The sequence below is a fragment of the Mustela lutreola genome, chromosome 9, assembly GCF_030435805.1.
Source record: "Mustela lutreola isolate mMusLut2 chromosome 9, mMusLut2.pri, whole genome shotgun sequence".
Lineage (NCBI taxonomy): Eukaryota > Metazoa > Chordata > Mammalia > Carnivora > Mustelidae > Mustela > Mustela lutreola.
In genome coordinates this window covers 58,652,483-58,667,139 of record NC_081298.1, presented here as the reverse complement: position 1 = coordinate 58,667,139, position 14,657 = coordinate 58,652,483, and the positions used below count along the sequence as shown (strand labels likewise).

Genomic DNA, 14,657 nt, shown 5'->3' with positions numbered 1-14,657 from the left:
TCAGTGAGGGGAGTGTTAAAGTCCCCTACTATTATTGTATTATTGTCAATGTGTTTCTTTGATTTTGTTATTAATTGATTTATATAGTTGTCTGCTCCCATGTTGGAGCATAGATATTTAAAATTGTCAGGTCTTGTTGGACAGGCCCTTTGAGTATCCTTCCTCATCTCTTATTATAGTCTTAGCTTAAAGTCTAATTGATCTGATATAAGGCTTACCACCCCTGCTTTCTTCTGATGTCCATTAGCACGGTAAATTTTTTCCCACCCCCTTACTTTAAATCTGGAGGTGTCTTCAGGTCTGAAATGACTTTCTTGTAGGCAACATATAGATTTTTTTTTTAATCCCTTCTGATACCCTGTGTCTTTTGATTGGGGCATTTAGGCCATTAACATTCAGGGTAACTACTGAGAGATATGAATTTAGTGCCATTGTATTGCCTGTAAGGTGACTATTACTGTATATTGTCTCTCTTCCTTTCTGATCTACTACTTTTAGGGTCTCTCTTTGCTTAGAGGACCACTTTCAATATTTCCTGTAGAGCTGGTTTGGTGTTTGCAAATTCTTCCAGTTTTTGTCCTGGAAGCTTTTAATCTCTCCTTCTATTTTCAATGATAGCCTCGCTGGATCTAGTATTCTTGGCTTCATGCTTTTCTCATTTAGTGCTCTGAAAATATCATGCCAGCTCTTCTGGCCTGCCAGGTCTCTGTGGATAAGTCAGCTGCCAATCTAATATTTTTACCATTGTATGTTACAGACTTCTTTTCAGGGGATGCTTTCAGGATTTTCTGTTTTTCACTGAGACTTGTAAATTTTACTATTAGGTACTATTAGGGTGTATTAGGTACTATTAGGGTGTATTAGGGTGTGGGTCTATTCTTATTGAATTTGAGGGGCATTCTCTGAACCTCCTGAATTTTGATGTTCGTTCCCTTTGCCATATTGGGGAAATTCTCCCCAATAATTCTCTCCAGTATTCCTTCTGCTCCCCTCTTTCTTTCTTCTTCTTCTGGAATCCCAATTATTCTAATGTTGTTTCGTCTTATGGTGTCACTTATCTCTCGAATTCTCTCCTCGTGGTCCAGTAGCTGTTTGTCCCTCTTTTGCTCAGCTTCTTTATTCTCTGTCATTTGGTCTTCCATCTGCCTCATTTATCCTAGCGCGAGAGCCTCCATTTTTTATTGCACCTCATTAATAGCTTTTCTGATTTCAACTTGGTTAGATTTTAGTTTTTTTATTTCTCCAGAAAGGGCTTTTATAGCTCCTGAGAGGGTTTCTCTAATATCTTCCATGCCTTTTTCGAGCCCGGGTAGAACCTTGAGAATTGTCATTCTGAACTTTAGATCTGACATATTACCAATGTCTGTATTGGTTAGGTCCCTAGCCTTCGGTACTGCCTCTTGTTCTTTTTTTTTTTTTTTTTTTTGTGATGAAGTTTTCCACCTTGTCATTTTGTCCAGATAAGAGTATATGAAGGAGCAAGTAAAATACTAAAAGGGTGGCAAAAACCCCAGGAATATATGCTTTGAGCAAATCAGAAGAGATCCCAAATCCTGAGGGGGGAGAAAGAGGATAAAAGGAGGTTCAAAAAGAAAGAAAGAAAGAAAAGAAAAGAAAAAGAAAAGAAAAGAATTTAAAAAAAAGAAAATGAATAAAGAAAAATATAAAAAAGAAAATATATATATATTAGATAAACTAGTTAAAAATGTTAAAAAAGAAAAGGGTAAAAGTTAAAAAAAATTTAGCAGAAGAAGAGAAAAAAATGAAAAAGAAAAAAATTAAATTAACTGCAAGACTAAAAAAATCACAGGGAGAAAGCCATCAGTTCCGTGCTTTGCTTTCTCCTCCTCTGGAATTCTGCTGCTCTCCTTGGTATTGAAACCGCACTCCTTGGTAGGTGAACTTGGTTGCTGGATTTCTTGTTGATCTTCTTGGGGAGGGGCCTGGTGTAGTGATTCTCAAGTGTCTTTGCCCAGGCGGAATTGCACGGCCCTTACCAGGGGACGGGCTGAGTTATCCACTCGGATTTGCTTTCAGGGGCTTTTGTTCCCTGAGTGCTCTCCAAAGAGTTCCAGAGGATAGGAATACAAATGGCGGCCTCCTGGTCTCTGGCACAGAGGAGCCGAGAGCCCGGGGCCCCACTCCTCAGTGCGCCCTCAGAGAACAGCGCCCTGTTACTCCTGTCTGCCTGACCTTCCACCGCGTTCCGAGCTCACCGAGCTTGCGACCGGTTCAAGGTAACACCGAGCTGTGAGCTTACTGTCGGCTCTATCTCTGTAGCCAGCTTTCCCATTCCAATACCCGCAAGCTTTGCGACACTCAGACACCCCCGATGCTTCTGTGACCCTGCGGGACCTGAGGCCACGCTGACCCCATGTGGGCTTCGCCCCAGTTTAGCCTCTGGAGCGATGTCCCTCAGTGGAACAGACTTTTAAAAGTCCTGATTTTGTGCTCCATTGCTCCTCCGCTTGCTGGCATGCGGCCCCTCCCCCCGGGGTCTATCTTCCTGTCGCTTTGGATTCACTTCTCCGCCAGTCCTACCTTTCAGAAAGTGGTTGTTTTTCTGTTTCCAGAATTTCTGTTCTCTTCGATCTGCCGATGGATTTGCAGGTGTTTGCAATCTTTAGATAAGCTATCTAGCTGATCTCCTGCTAGCTGAAGTAGTCTCAGCCTGCTACTTCTCCGCCATCTTGACTCCTCCTCCTATTGGCAGATTTCTTAACAGAAATCTTGTAGACCAGGGAACAATGGAATGATATGTTCAAAATTATTAAAAAGAAAAAAGAAAAGAAAAAAACTGCCAACCAAGAATACACAACAAAGTTGGTCTTCAGAATGTGATAAAAATGTGATGTGAATGTGATGTAAAGACTTTCTCGAATAAAATATAAGATAATTCATCATAAACCTTAGTATCTGATAAGAAATAGGGAAAGGAGCTTTTCAAGCTGAAACAAAAGGATAATAATTAGATGAAAACATATGAAAATATACAACATGCATAAACATATAATCATAATCAGAATACCCAAATACTGTAATTTTATAATGTGTTACCTTCTTAACTCTATATGATAGTGAAAGACAAAATATTAAAAATAGCTCAAGCTTCAACAATGTGTTGATACATACACAACAAGAAAGTTGTAAAATGGTGATATCAAAAACATAAAAGGTGGAGAGTAAAAGGAAAAGGTTTGTATGAGATCAAAATTACATTTATCCATGTAAAATAATAAGAAAATTCTTTCTTACCTATAAAATGTTTTATGTAAGTAAGCCTCATGTAACCACAAATCAAAATCTACAATAGATACACAAAAATAAAGAGAAAGCAATCAAAACCCATCACTATGGAAAATCACCAATTTACAGAAGGAGCAAGAAAGGAAGAAAAAAAATGAAACTACAAAACAGGCAGAAAATTATAAGTAAGATGGCATTAGTGAGTCATTACCATCTATAATTAATCTAAACAATAATGGATCAATTTTCTAATCAAAAGGCAGAAAGTGGACAAAAAATAAAACAAAACCATAAGACCCAACTGTATCTAACTGTATGTAACTGTATCTGCTGTCTATCAGAGACTCACTTCAGCTTTAAGGACACACATAGTCTCAAAGTGTAGGATGGCAAAAGATTTTCCATGCAAGTGGAAAACAAAAGAAAGAAGGGGAACTACTATCTTGGTATCAGATGAAATAGAATTTGCAACAAAATAATAACAAGAGAAAAGATGGGCATTATACAATAATAAGGTGGTCAGTTAATCAAGAAGTTATAACAGTATATACTCTTCTAACACCAGAGCATCTAAAAATATTAGGCAAATGCTAACAGATCTATTTTTTCTTCAAATAGGTATAAATACAAATACAAATACACAACGATGAAATAATAGTAAGGGACTTCAATATCCAACTTTCAACAATTAATAGATCATCCACACAGAAAATTGGCAGGAAAACATTTGACTTGAACATTACTTCAAACCAAATAAAACTAACAGACATTTGCAGAACATTCTCTTCAACAGCAACAGAATTCACATTCTTTACAAGCACACACAGAATATCCTCCAGGATATATTACATGACAGCTCACAAAACAATCCTTAGCAAGTTTAATATTGAATTCCTATTAGGTATTTTCTTCTGACCACAGTGGTATGAAGCTAAAATTAATAACAGAAGGAAAGATGAAAAATATACAAACAAGTGGCAGCTAAATGACATGCTCCTGGACAAACAATGGGTCAAAAAACAAATCCAAAGGAAAATCAAGAAATATCTTGAAACAAATGAGGGACATATATAGGGATAAATACCTATATTAAGGAACAAGAAAGACCTAAATAAACAACTAAACAACCTGGATTTACACCTTAAAAAAGTAAAAAAAAAAAAAAAAAAAAAAAAGAACTAAGACAAAAGTTAACAGAAGTGGGGCATGCCTGGTTGGCTCAGTGGGTTAAAGCCTCTGCCTTTGGCTCAGATCATGATCCCAGAGTCCTGTGATCAAGCCCCACATCAGGCTCTCTGCTTAGTGGGGAGCCTGCTTCCCCACTAAGGGGAATCTTTATATCTTTCTCTCTGCCTGACTTTCTGCCTACTTGTGATCTCTGTCTCTCAAATAAATAAATAAAAATCTTTAAAAAAATTAACAGAAGGAAGGAAACAGCAAAATCAGAGGAGGAATAAATGAAATAGAGATTGGGAAAACAACAGAAAATATCAATAGTGGGGGAGGAGTCAAGATGGCAGAGAAGTAGAAGGCTGAGGCTACATCAGGTAGCAGGAGATCAGCTAGATAGCTATCTAAACATTGCAAACATCTACAAATCCAACAGGAGGTCGAAGAGAAGAACAGCAATTCTAGAAACGAAATCAACCACTTTCTGAAAGGTAGGACTGGCGGAGAAGTGAATCCAAAGCGACGGGAAGATAGACCGCAAGGGGAGGCGCCAGCTCCCAGCAAGTGGCAGAGCAATGGAGCACAAAATCAGGATATTTAAAAGTCTGTTCCACTGAGGGACATTGCTCCAGAGGCTAAACTGGGGGAAGCCCACGTGGGGTCAGCGTGGCCGCAGGTACCGCAGGGTCACAGAAGGATCGGGGGTGTCTGGGTGTTGCAGAGCTTGCAGGCATTAGAACAGGGAAGCTGGCTACAGAGACAGAGCTGAGGAGTGAGATCTCAGCTCGGGATTACCTTGAACTGGTCGCAGCCTGGTAGAGCTCAGAACGTGGCTGGAGGGGAAGGAGACTGGAGTTATTGGGTGCTATTCTCTGAGGGTGTTATTGGGTGCTATATTCTGAGGGCACACTGAGGAGTGGGGGCCCGAGCTCTCGGCTCCTCTGGGCCAGAGACTGGGAGGCCGCCATTTTCATTCCCGACCTCCAGAACTCTACAGAATGCACTCAGGGAACAAAAGCTCCGGAAAGGGAACCCAAGTGGATTACTCAGCCCAGCCCCTGGTAAGGGCGGTGCAACTCTGCTGGAGGAAAAGACACTTGAGAATCACTCCAACAGGCCCCTCCACCAGAAGATCAACAAGAGATCCAGCCAGAACCAAGTTCACCTACCAAGGAGAGCAGAGGAATTCCAGAGAAGGAGAAAGAAAAGCACTGAACTCATGGCTTTCTCTCCATGATTCTTTAGTCTTGTAGTTAATTTAATTTTTTTTTCCATTTTTTTTTCTTCTTCTGCTAAATTTTTTTAAACTTTTACCCTTTTCTTTCTTAACATTTTTAACTTGTTTATCTAATATATATATTTCATTTTTTATATTTTTTCTTTATTTCTTTTCTTTTTTTAATTTTCTTTTTATTTTTTTGAACCTCTTTTTATCCCTTTTCTCCCCCCCACGATTTGGAGTCTCTTCTAATTTAGATAAAGTTTATTTTCCTGGGGTCTTTGCCACCCTTTTAGTATTTTACTTGCTCCTTTATATACTCTTATTTGGACAAAATGACAAGGTGGAAAACTTCACCACAAAAAAAAGAACAAGAGGCAGTACCAAAGGCTAGAGACCTAATCAATACAGACATTGGCAATATGTCAGATATAGAATTCAGAATGATGATTCTCAAGGTTCTAGCCGGGCTTGAAAAAGACCTGGAAAATATTAGAGAAACCCTCTCAGGAGATATAAAAGCCCTTTCTGGAGAAATAAAAGAACTAAAATCTAACCAAGTTGAAATTAAAAAAAGCTATTAATGAAGTGCAATAAAAAGTGGAGGTTCACACTGCTAGGATAAATGAGGCAGAATAAGGAATTAGTGATATAGAAGACCAAATGACAGAGAATAAAGAAGCTGAGCAAAAGAGGGACAAAGAGTTACTGGACCATGAGGGGAGAATTTGAGAGATAAGTGACACCATAAGACGAAACAACATTAGAATAATTGGGATTCCAGAAGAAGAAGAAAGAGAGGGGAGCAGAAGGTATATTGGAGAGAATTATTGGGGAGAATTTCCCCAATATGCAAAGGGAACAAGCATCAAAATTCAGCAGGTTCAGAGAACCCCCCTCAAAATCAACAAGAATAGGTCCATACGGCGTCACCTAATATTAAAATTTACAGGTCTTAGTGACAAAGAGAAAATCCTGAAAGCTGCCCTGGAAAAGAAGTCTGTAACATATAATGGTAAAAATATTAGAATGGCAGCTGACTTAGCCACAGAGACCTGGCAGGCCAGAAGAGCTGGCATGATATTTTCAGAGCACTAAATGAGAAAAGCATGAAGCCAAGAATACTAGATCCAGCTAGGCTATCATTGAAAATAGGAGAGATAAAAAGCTTCCAGGACAAACAAAAACTGGAAGAATTTGCAAACACCAAACCAGCTCTACAGGAAATATTGAAAGTGGTCCTCTAAGCAAAGAGAGACCCTAAAAGTAGTAGATCAGAAAGGAAGAGAGACAATATACAGTAATAGTCACCTTACAGGCAATACAATGGCACTAAATTCATATCTCTCAGTAGTTACCCTGAATGTTAATGGCCTAAATGCCCCAATCAAAAGACACAGGGTATCAGAAGGGATTAAAAAAAAATCTATATGTTGCCTACAAGAAAGTCATTTCAGACCTGAAGACACCTCCAGATTTAAAGTAAGGGGGTGGGAAAAAATTTACCGTGCTAATGGACATCAGAAGAAAGCAGGGGTGGTAAGCCTTATATCAGATCAATTAGACTTTAAGCTAAGACTATAATAAGAGATGAGGAAGGATACTCAAAGGGCCTGTCCAACAAGACCTGACAATTTTAAATATCTATGCTCCAACATGGGAGCAGACAACTATATAAATCAATTAATAACAAAATCAAAGAAACACATTGACAATAATACAATAATAGTAGGGGACTTTAACACTCCCCTCACTGAAATGGACAGATCATCCAAGCAAAAGATCAACAAGGGAATAAAGGCCTTAAATGACACACTGGACCAGATGGACATCACAGATATATTCAGAACATTTCATCCCAAAGCAACAGAATACACATTCTTCTCTGGTGCACATGGAACATTCTCCAGAATAGATCACATCCTCGGTCCTAAAACAGGTCTCAACTGGTATCAAAAGATTGGGATCATTCCCTGTATCTTTTCAGATCACAATGCTCTGAATCTAGAACTCAATCACAAGAGGAAATTTGGAAAGAACCCAAATACATGGAGATTAAACAGCATCCTTCTAAAGAATGAATGGGTCAACCAGGATATTAAAGAAGAATAGAAAAATTCACGGAAACAAATGATAATGGAAACACAATGGTTGAAAATCTGTGGGACACAGCTAAGGCAGTCCTGAGAGGAAAATATATAGTGGTACAAGCCTTTCTCAAGAAACAAGAAAGGTCTCAGGTACACAACCTAACCCTACACCAAAAGGAGCTGGAGAAAGAACAAGAAAGAAATCCTAAACTCAGCAGAAGAGAAATCATAAAGATCAGAGCAGAAATCAATGAAATAGAAACCAAAAAAACAATAGAGCAAATCAAGGAAACTAGGAGCTTGTTCTTTGAAAGAATTAATAAAATTGATAAACCCCTGGCCAGACTTATCAAAAAGAAAAGAGAAAGGACCCAAATAAATAAAATCATGAATGAAAGAGGAGAGATCACAACTAACACCAACGTAATACAAACTATTATAAGAACACACTATGAGCAACTCTACACCAACAAATTTGACAATCTGGAATAAATGGATGCATTCCTAGAGACAAATAAACTACCACAACTGAATCAGGATGAAATAGAAAGCCTTAACAGACCCATAACCTGTAAGGAGATTGAAACAGTCATCAAAAATCTCCAAACAAACAAAAGCCCAGGGCCAGATGGCTTGCCAGGGGAATTCTACCAAACATTTAAGAAGAACTAATTCTTATTCTCCTGAAACTGTTCCAAAAAATCAAAATGGAAGGAAAACTTCCAAACTCATTTTATGAGGCCAGCATCACCTTGATACCAAAACCAGACAAGGATACCATCAAAAAAGAGAACTACAGACCAATATCCTTGATGAACACACATGCGAAAATTCTCACCAAAATACTAGGCAATAGGATTCAATGGTACGTTAAAAGGATTATTCAGCACGATCAAGTGGGATTTATTCCAGGGCTGCAAGGTTGGTTCAACATCCACAAATCAATCAATGTGATACAACACATCAATAAAAGAAAGAACAAGAAACATATGATACTCTCAATAGATGCTGAAAAAGCATTTGACAAAGTACAGCATCCCTTTCTGATCAAAACTCTTCAAAGTGTAGGGATAGAGGGCACATACCTCAATATCATCAAAGCCATCTATCAAAAACCCACTGCAAATATCATTCTCAATGGAGAAAAACTGAACGCTTTTCCGCTAAGGTCAGGAACACGGCAGGGATGTCCATTATCACCACTGCTATTCAACATAGTACTAGAAGTCCTAGCCTCAGCAATCAGATAATAAAAGGAATTTAAAGGCATCCAAATAGGCAAAGAAGAAGTAAAACTATCACTGTTTGCAGATGATATGATACTATATGTGGAAAACCCAAAAGAATCCACTCCCAAACTGCTAGAACTTGTACAGGAATTCAGTAAAGTGTCAGGATATAAAATCAATGCACAGAAATCAGTTGCATTTCTCTACACCAACAACAAAACAGAAGAAAGAGAAATTAAGGAGTCCATCCCATTTACAATAACACCCAAAATTATAAGATACCTAGGAATAACCCTAACCAAAGAGGCTAAGAACCTATACTCAGAAAACTGTAACTTACTCATGAAAAAGATTGAGGAAGACACAAAGAAATGGAAAAATATTCCATGCTCCTGGATTGGAAGAATAAATATTGTGAAAATGTCTATGCTACCTAAAGCAATCTACATATTTAATGCAATTCCTATCAAAGTACCATCCATCTTTTTCAAAGAAATGGAACAAATAACCCTAAAATTTATATGTAACCAGAAAGACTTCGAATACCCAAAGGAATATTGACAAAGAAAGCCAAAGTTGGTGGCATCACAATTCCAAACTTCAAGCTTTATTACAATGCATCATAATCAAGACAGCATGGTACTAGCACAAAAACAGATACATAGATCAATGGAACAGAATAGAGAGCCCAGAAATAGACCCTCAACTCTATGGTCAACTAATCTTCGACAAAGCAGGAAAGAATGTCCAATGGAAAAAAGACAGTCTCTTCAACAAATGGTGTTGGGAAAATTGGACAACCACATGCAGAAAAATGAAATTGGACCATTTCCTTACACCACACATGAAAATAGACTCAAAATGGATGAAGGACCTCAATGTGAGAAAGGAATCCATCAAAATCCTTGAGGAGAACACAGGCAGCAACCTCTTCGACCTTAGCTGCAACAATGTCTTCCTAGGAACATCACCAAAGGCAAGGGAAGCAAGGGCAAAAATGAACTATTGGGATTTCATCAAGATCAAAAGCTTTTGCACAGCAAAGGAAACAGTTAACAAAACCAAAAGACAACTGACAATATGGGAGAAGATATTTGCAAATGACATATTAGATAAAGGGCTAGTGTCCAAAATCTATAAAGAACTTAGCAAACTCAACACCCAAAGAACAAATAATCCAATCAAGAAATGGGCAGAAGACATGAACACACATTTCTGCCAAGTAGACATGTAAATGGCCAACAGACACATGAAAAAGTGCTCCATATCACTCGGCATCAGGGAAATACAAATCAAAACCACAGTGAGATATCACCTCACACCAGACAGAATAGGTAAAATTAACAAGTCAGGAAGTGACAGATGCTGGCGAGGATGCACAGAAAGGGGAACCCTCCTACACTGTTGGTGGGAATGCAAGCTGGTGCAACCACTCTGGAAAACAGCATGGAGGTTCCTCAAATGTTGCAAATAGACCTACCCTATGACCCAGCAATTGCACTACTGGGTATTTACCCTAAAGATACAAACACAGTGATCTGAAGTGGCACGTGCACCCGAATGTTTATAGCAGCATTGTCTACAATAGCCAAACTATGGAAAGAACCTAGATGTCCATCAACAGATGAATGGATCAAGAAGGTGTGGTATATATACACAATGGAATACTATGCAGCCATCAAAAGAAATGAAATCTTGCCATTTGCAACAACATGGATGGAACTAGAGCGTATCATGCTTAGCGAAATAAGTCAATCGGACAAAGACAACTATCATATGATCTCCCTGATATGAGATAGAGGAGATACAACATGGGGGTTAAGGGAGTAGGAGAAGAATGAATGAAACAAGATGGGATTGGGAGGGAGACAAACCATAAGTGACTCTTAATCTCACAAAACAATCTGAGGGTTGCTGGGGGGACGGGGTTTGAGAAAGGGGGTTGGGGTTATGGACATTGGGGAGGGTATGTGCTATGGTGAGTGCTGTGAAGTGTGAAAACTTGGCGATTCAGAGACCTGTACCCCTGCGGATAAAAATACATTATATGTTTATAAAAAATTAAAAAAAATTTAAAAAAATCAGTAGAACTAAGAAACTGATGTTTTGAAAGAACAAATAAAATTGACGAGTCTTTAGTGAGACTTATTTGGAAAAGAGAGAAGACTCAATAAAATAAAATCAGAAATGAAACAGGAGCCATTGCAACTGATATAGATGTATTAAGAATTCTGAGATGTTACAATTATATGTCAACACACTGGATAACAACCTACTGAATCTGAATCAGGAAGAAATAGAAAACCTGTACAGACCCATAATAAGTAACAGGATTGAATCAGTGATCAAACACCTCAACAACAAAAAGTCCAGGACCAGAAGTTTTCACTGGTAAATTCTACCAGATTAAAGAATTAACACCAGTGCTTCTTAAGCTCTTCCAAAAAAATTGAAGAGGAGGTAATACTCTCAAATTCATTTTACAAGGACAATGTTACCATGAGATTCGACACTAGGACACTACAGGTAAAGAAAATTATAGACCAATATTCCTAATATATACAGATGTAAAAATTCTCCACAAAATATAGGAAAACCAAATTTAATAGCATATTAAAAAGATCATACATCATGATCAACCTCAGAATGCAAACATAGTTTAATATAGGCAAATCATTGACTGTGACACATATTCATAGCAAGAAAAATAAAAATCATGTGATCATCTCAATAAGATGCAATAAAAGTATTTGACAAAATACTTTCAAGATAAAAATTCTCAATGAAGTGGTATGGAGGGAACATGCATCAACATAATGCAGGCCATATATGGCAAGCCCATAGCTAATATCATCCTCAATGATGAAGTGTTGAAAGCTTTCCTTATCAGAGCAGGAACCAGACAAGGTGCTCACTCTCACCGCTCTCATTCGACATAGTACTGGAAGCCCTAACCAGAACAATCAAGCAAGACAAAGAAAGCAAACACATCTAAGTGGAAAGAGTGAAACTGTTTGCAGATGATACAATCTTTTATATAGAAATGCAACAAAAAGCTGCTAAAACTAATCAACAACTTCTGTAAAGTTACAGGATTTGAAACCAGCATATGGAAAACAGTTGTCCTTCTGTATGTCAATGACAAAATATCTAAAAAAGAGATAAGGAAAACAGCCCCATTCACAGTCACATTAAAACTGATAAAATACTTTGGAATAAATTCAACCACAGAGGTGAAAGATCTGTATGCTGAAAACTATAAGACTTTGATGAGACTTTGATGAAAGAAATTAAAGAAGACACAAACAGATGGGAAGATAGCCTGTGTTTATGGATTGGATGAATTAACACTGTTAAAAATGTTCACATTACCCAAACAATCTATAGTCTCAGTGTAGTCACTATCAAAACTTTAGTGGGATTTTTTTCCACAGAAATAGAAAAAAGTCCTCAAATTTTTATGGATCCACAAAAGACCCCATTACATTGTTCTGGGCTAGTGTACATTTCAGTTTAACACAGAACTGCATTTTGGGTTTTAGAAAGGCAGCAATAGTTGTATTTGGGCTTTTATTCTAGATGCTTAACACAGTTAAGGCGACAGTTGAAGCATATTAAGTAAAGGTAGTTCTAATTAAATGATGATCAACACAATCTCTAGCAACCTACATACACTGTATAATGCTTACATGGAATGAAACCAGTGTACTTAATTGGTATTTTACACGCACACACACACACACACACACAGAACTAAAAAAAAAACATCAAAAGCAGTCATTCTACATGTACTATGGTTACACATTAAAAAAATGCAATTATACCATAGAACTAAAGTAATATGAACAGCACTACTTGATATGTAAGATAAAGGTGACTGGTTCTAACACAGAGCTAAGCCTGTATCAGTCATTCTAATCATAATGGCTTGTAAAAGCATCAGGTTTCCAGTAGAGAAACTACTCTATGAAAATCAGTTAAAATCTGTACAAAGTTTCACATCAGTAAAACCAGGATAAGGCTACAATGATCTTGAAGTGTGAACAAGATATCCAATCAGAACAGTAAGATTCCCAGCCATAATGTAAGATAGAAAGGTCTTCATGCAGCATATGCTCTCTGGCTCCTAGAAAGCTTCATGTGTGTAATATAAAGTTAAGTTGCCCAAGAAGTAAACTGGAGTTCAGTGAAGTTTCCATTGTGCCATGACTTTTAAGGAATGGTATGATCCATCAGGCTTTTCATAATGCTTGGTGCCATCCGTTTAATAATATGTTCAAAGATAAAAGCAGGCATGATTGTAATAGTAACTACTGTCTCAGATGTTGACAGTATGTCTGCAATTTAAGAATCCTTCAGCCCAATGACATTCTGCCCATTGACTTCACAGATGTTATGTTCTGTGAGAAGACCATTTCTGGCTGCAGAACTATCTTTCACTATGGATGTTATCTTTCCATTTTTAAAGATAAAGCCAACATGTCCAGTACTATCCTTATGCATGGTAACTGTCCGTTCAATGGGCCTGTCATGAACAGTCATAGTAATCTTCTCTCCAAAAGCCTGTTTGAGTACCTTGTGTGCTTTATCAGAGCTCCAGCCTGCACAGTTTTCCCCATTGATCTGGAGTACTTGGTCCTCAAATCCCAGACCAACTAATGAGGCTGGAGAATTTGCCTGGACCAGCTGAACAAATATGCCATTATCTATTGATTTAAGCCTGAGCCCAATTTTTCCATCTTGATCCTTACACAAAATGACTTCACGAATCCCTTGCTTAATTTCTGCTCTACAAATTCCAACATCATTACCAGTTACAGGAGCCACCATATAGTTCATACTAGAAGGTCTTGCCACCAACCCCTGAACTTGTGCTCCAGGGACCACGGCCATATTTGCACGGATTTCTTCTTCATTTAAACTCAGGCCCATGTACTGGAAGAGCTCCGGATACAATTTAGGATAGAGATTTCCATCTTGAGAGATGGGAGCAGAAGCTTCAGACAAAATTGCTGGGTTGCCAGGGTTTGCAGAAAAGGCAGTTTGAGCCTGAATAACTTTGTCTACCTTCAGGTCTTCAAGAGATGGGTACAGAGACATTTTTGCAGGATTTTTCTAGGCCACAAGGACCCGCTTGCTGCCGTTGCCGCCCCGCTGCCTCCGGTAACTCGCTTCTTGATTTCTAACCATACTATAAAGCTGTAATAATCAAAAGAGCATGGCACTGGCATAAAAATAAACACATAGATCAATGAATTTCCATTAATTGGGAGAATTGGGAGTCCAGTAGTAAAATCTTGCATATGTGGTCAACTAATAATTGATAAAGGAGCCAAGAATACTCAATGAAATGCTCAAAAATTCACTTTAAATGGATTATAGACTTAAACATAAGACTCAAAACTGTAAAACTCCTAGAAGGAAACATAGGGGAAAAGTTCATTGGCATTGGTATTAGCAGCACTTTCTGGCTATGATATCAAAAGCACAAACAATGAAATAAAAAATCAGTAAGTGAGACTATGTTGAATTGTAAAGTTTCTGTGCAGAAAAATATATCATCAACAAAATGAAAAGCAACTTATGTTATAGGGAAAGATATTTGCAAGTCATGTATCTGATAAGGGGTTAATATCCAAAATGTATAAAGAACTCATCATCCAGCTCAATGGTAAAAACAAAAAACAAAAAGCAAACCAACAA

General features: G+C 37.9%; 1 protein-coding gene across 1 annotated transcript; it reads right to left on the bottom strand.

Moving 5' to 3' along the window:
* Positions 1-12,438: 12,438 nt before the first annotated feature.
* On the bottom strand, positions 12,439-14,120 carry LOC131808311 (syntenin-1-like). The gene has a single exon (XM_059134308.1). It carries the CDS (start codon positions 14,052-14,054, stop codon positions 13,299-13,301), a length of 756 nt encoding a protein of 251 aa, XP_058990291.1. The 5' UTR covers positions 14,055-14,120; the 3' UTR covers positions 12,439-13,298.
* Positions 14,121-14,657: the final 537 nt, after the last annotated feature.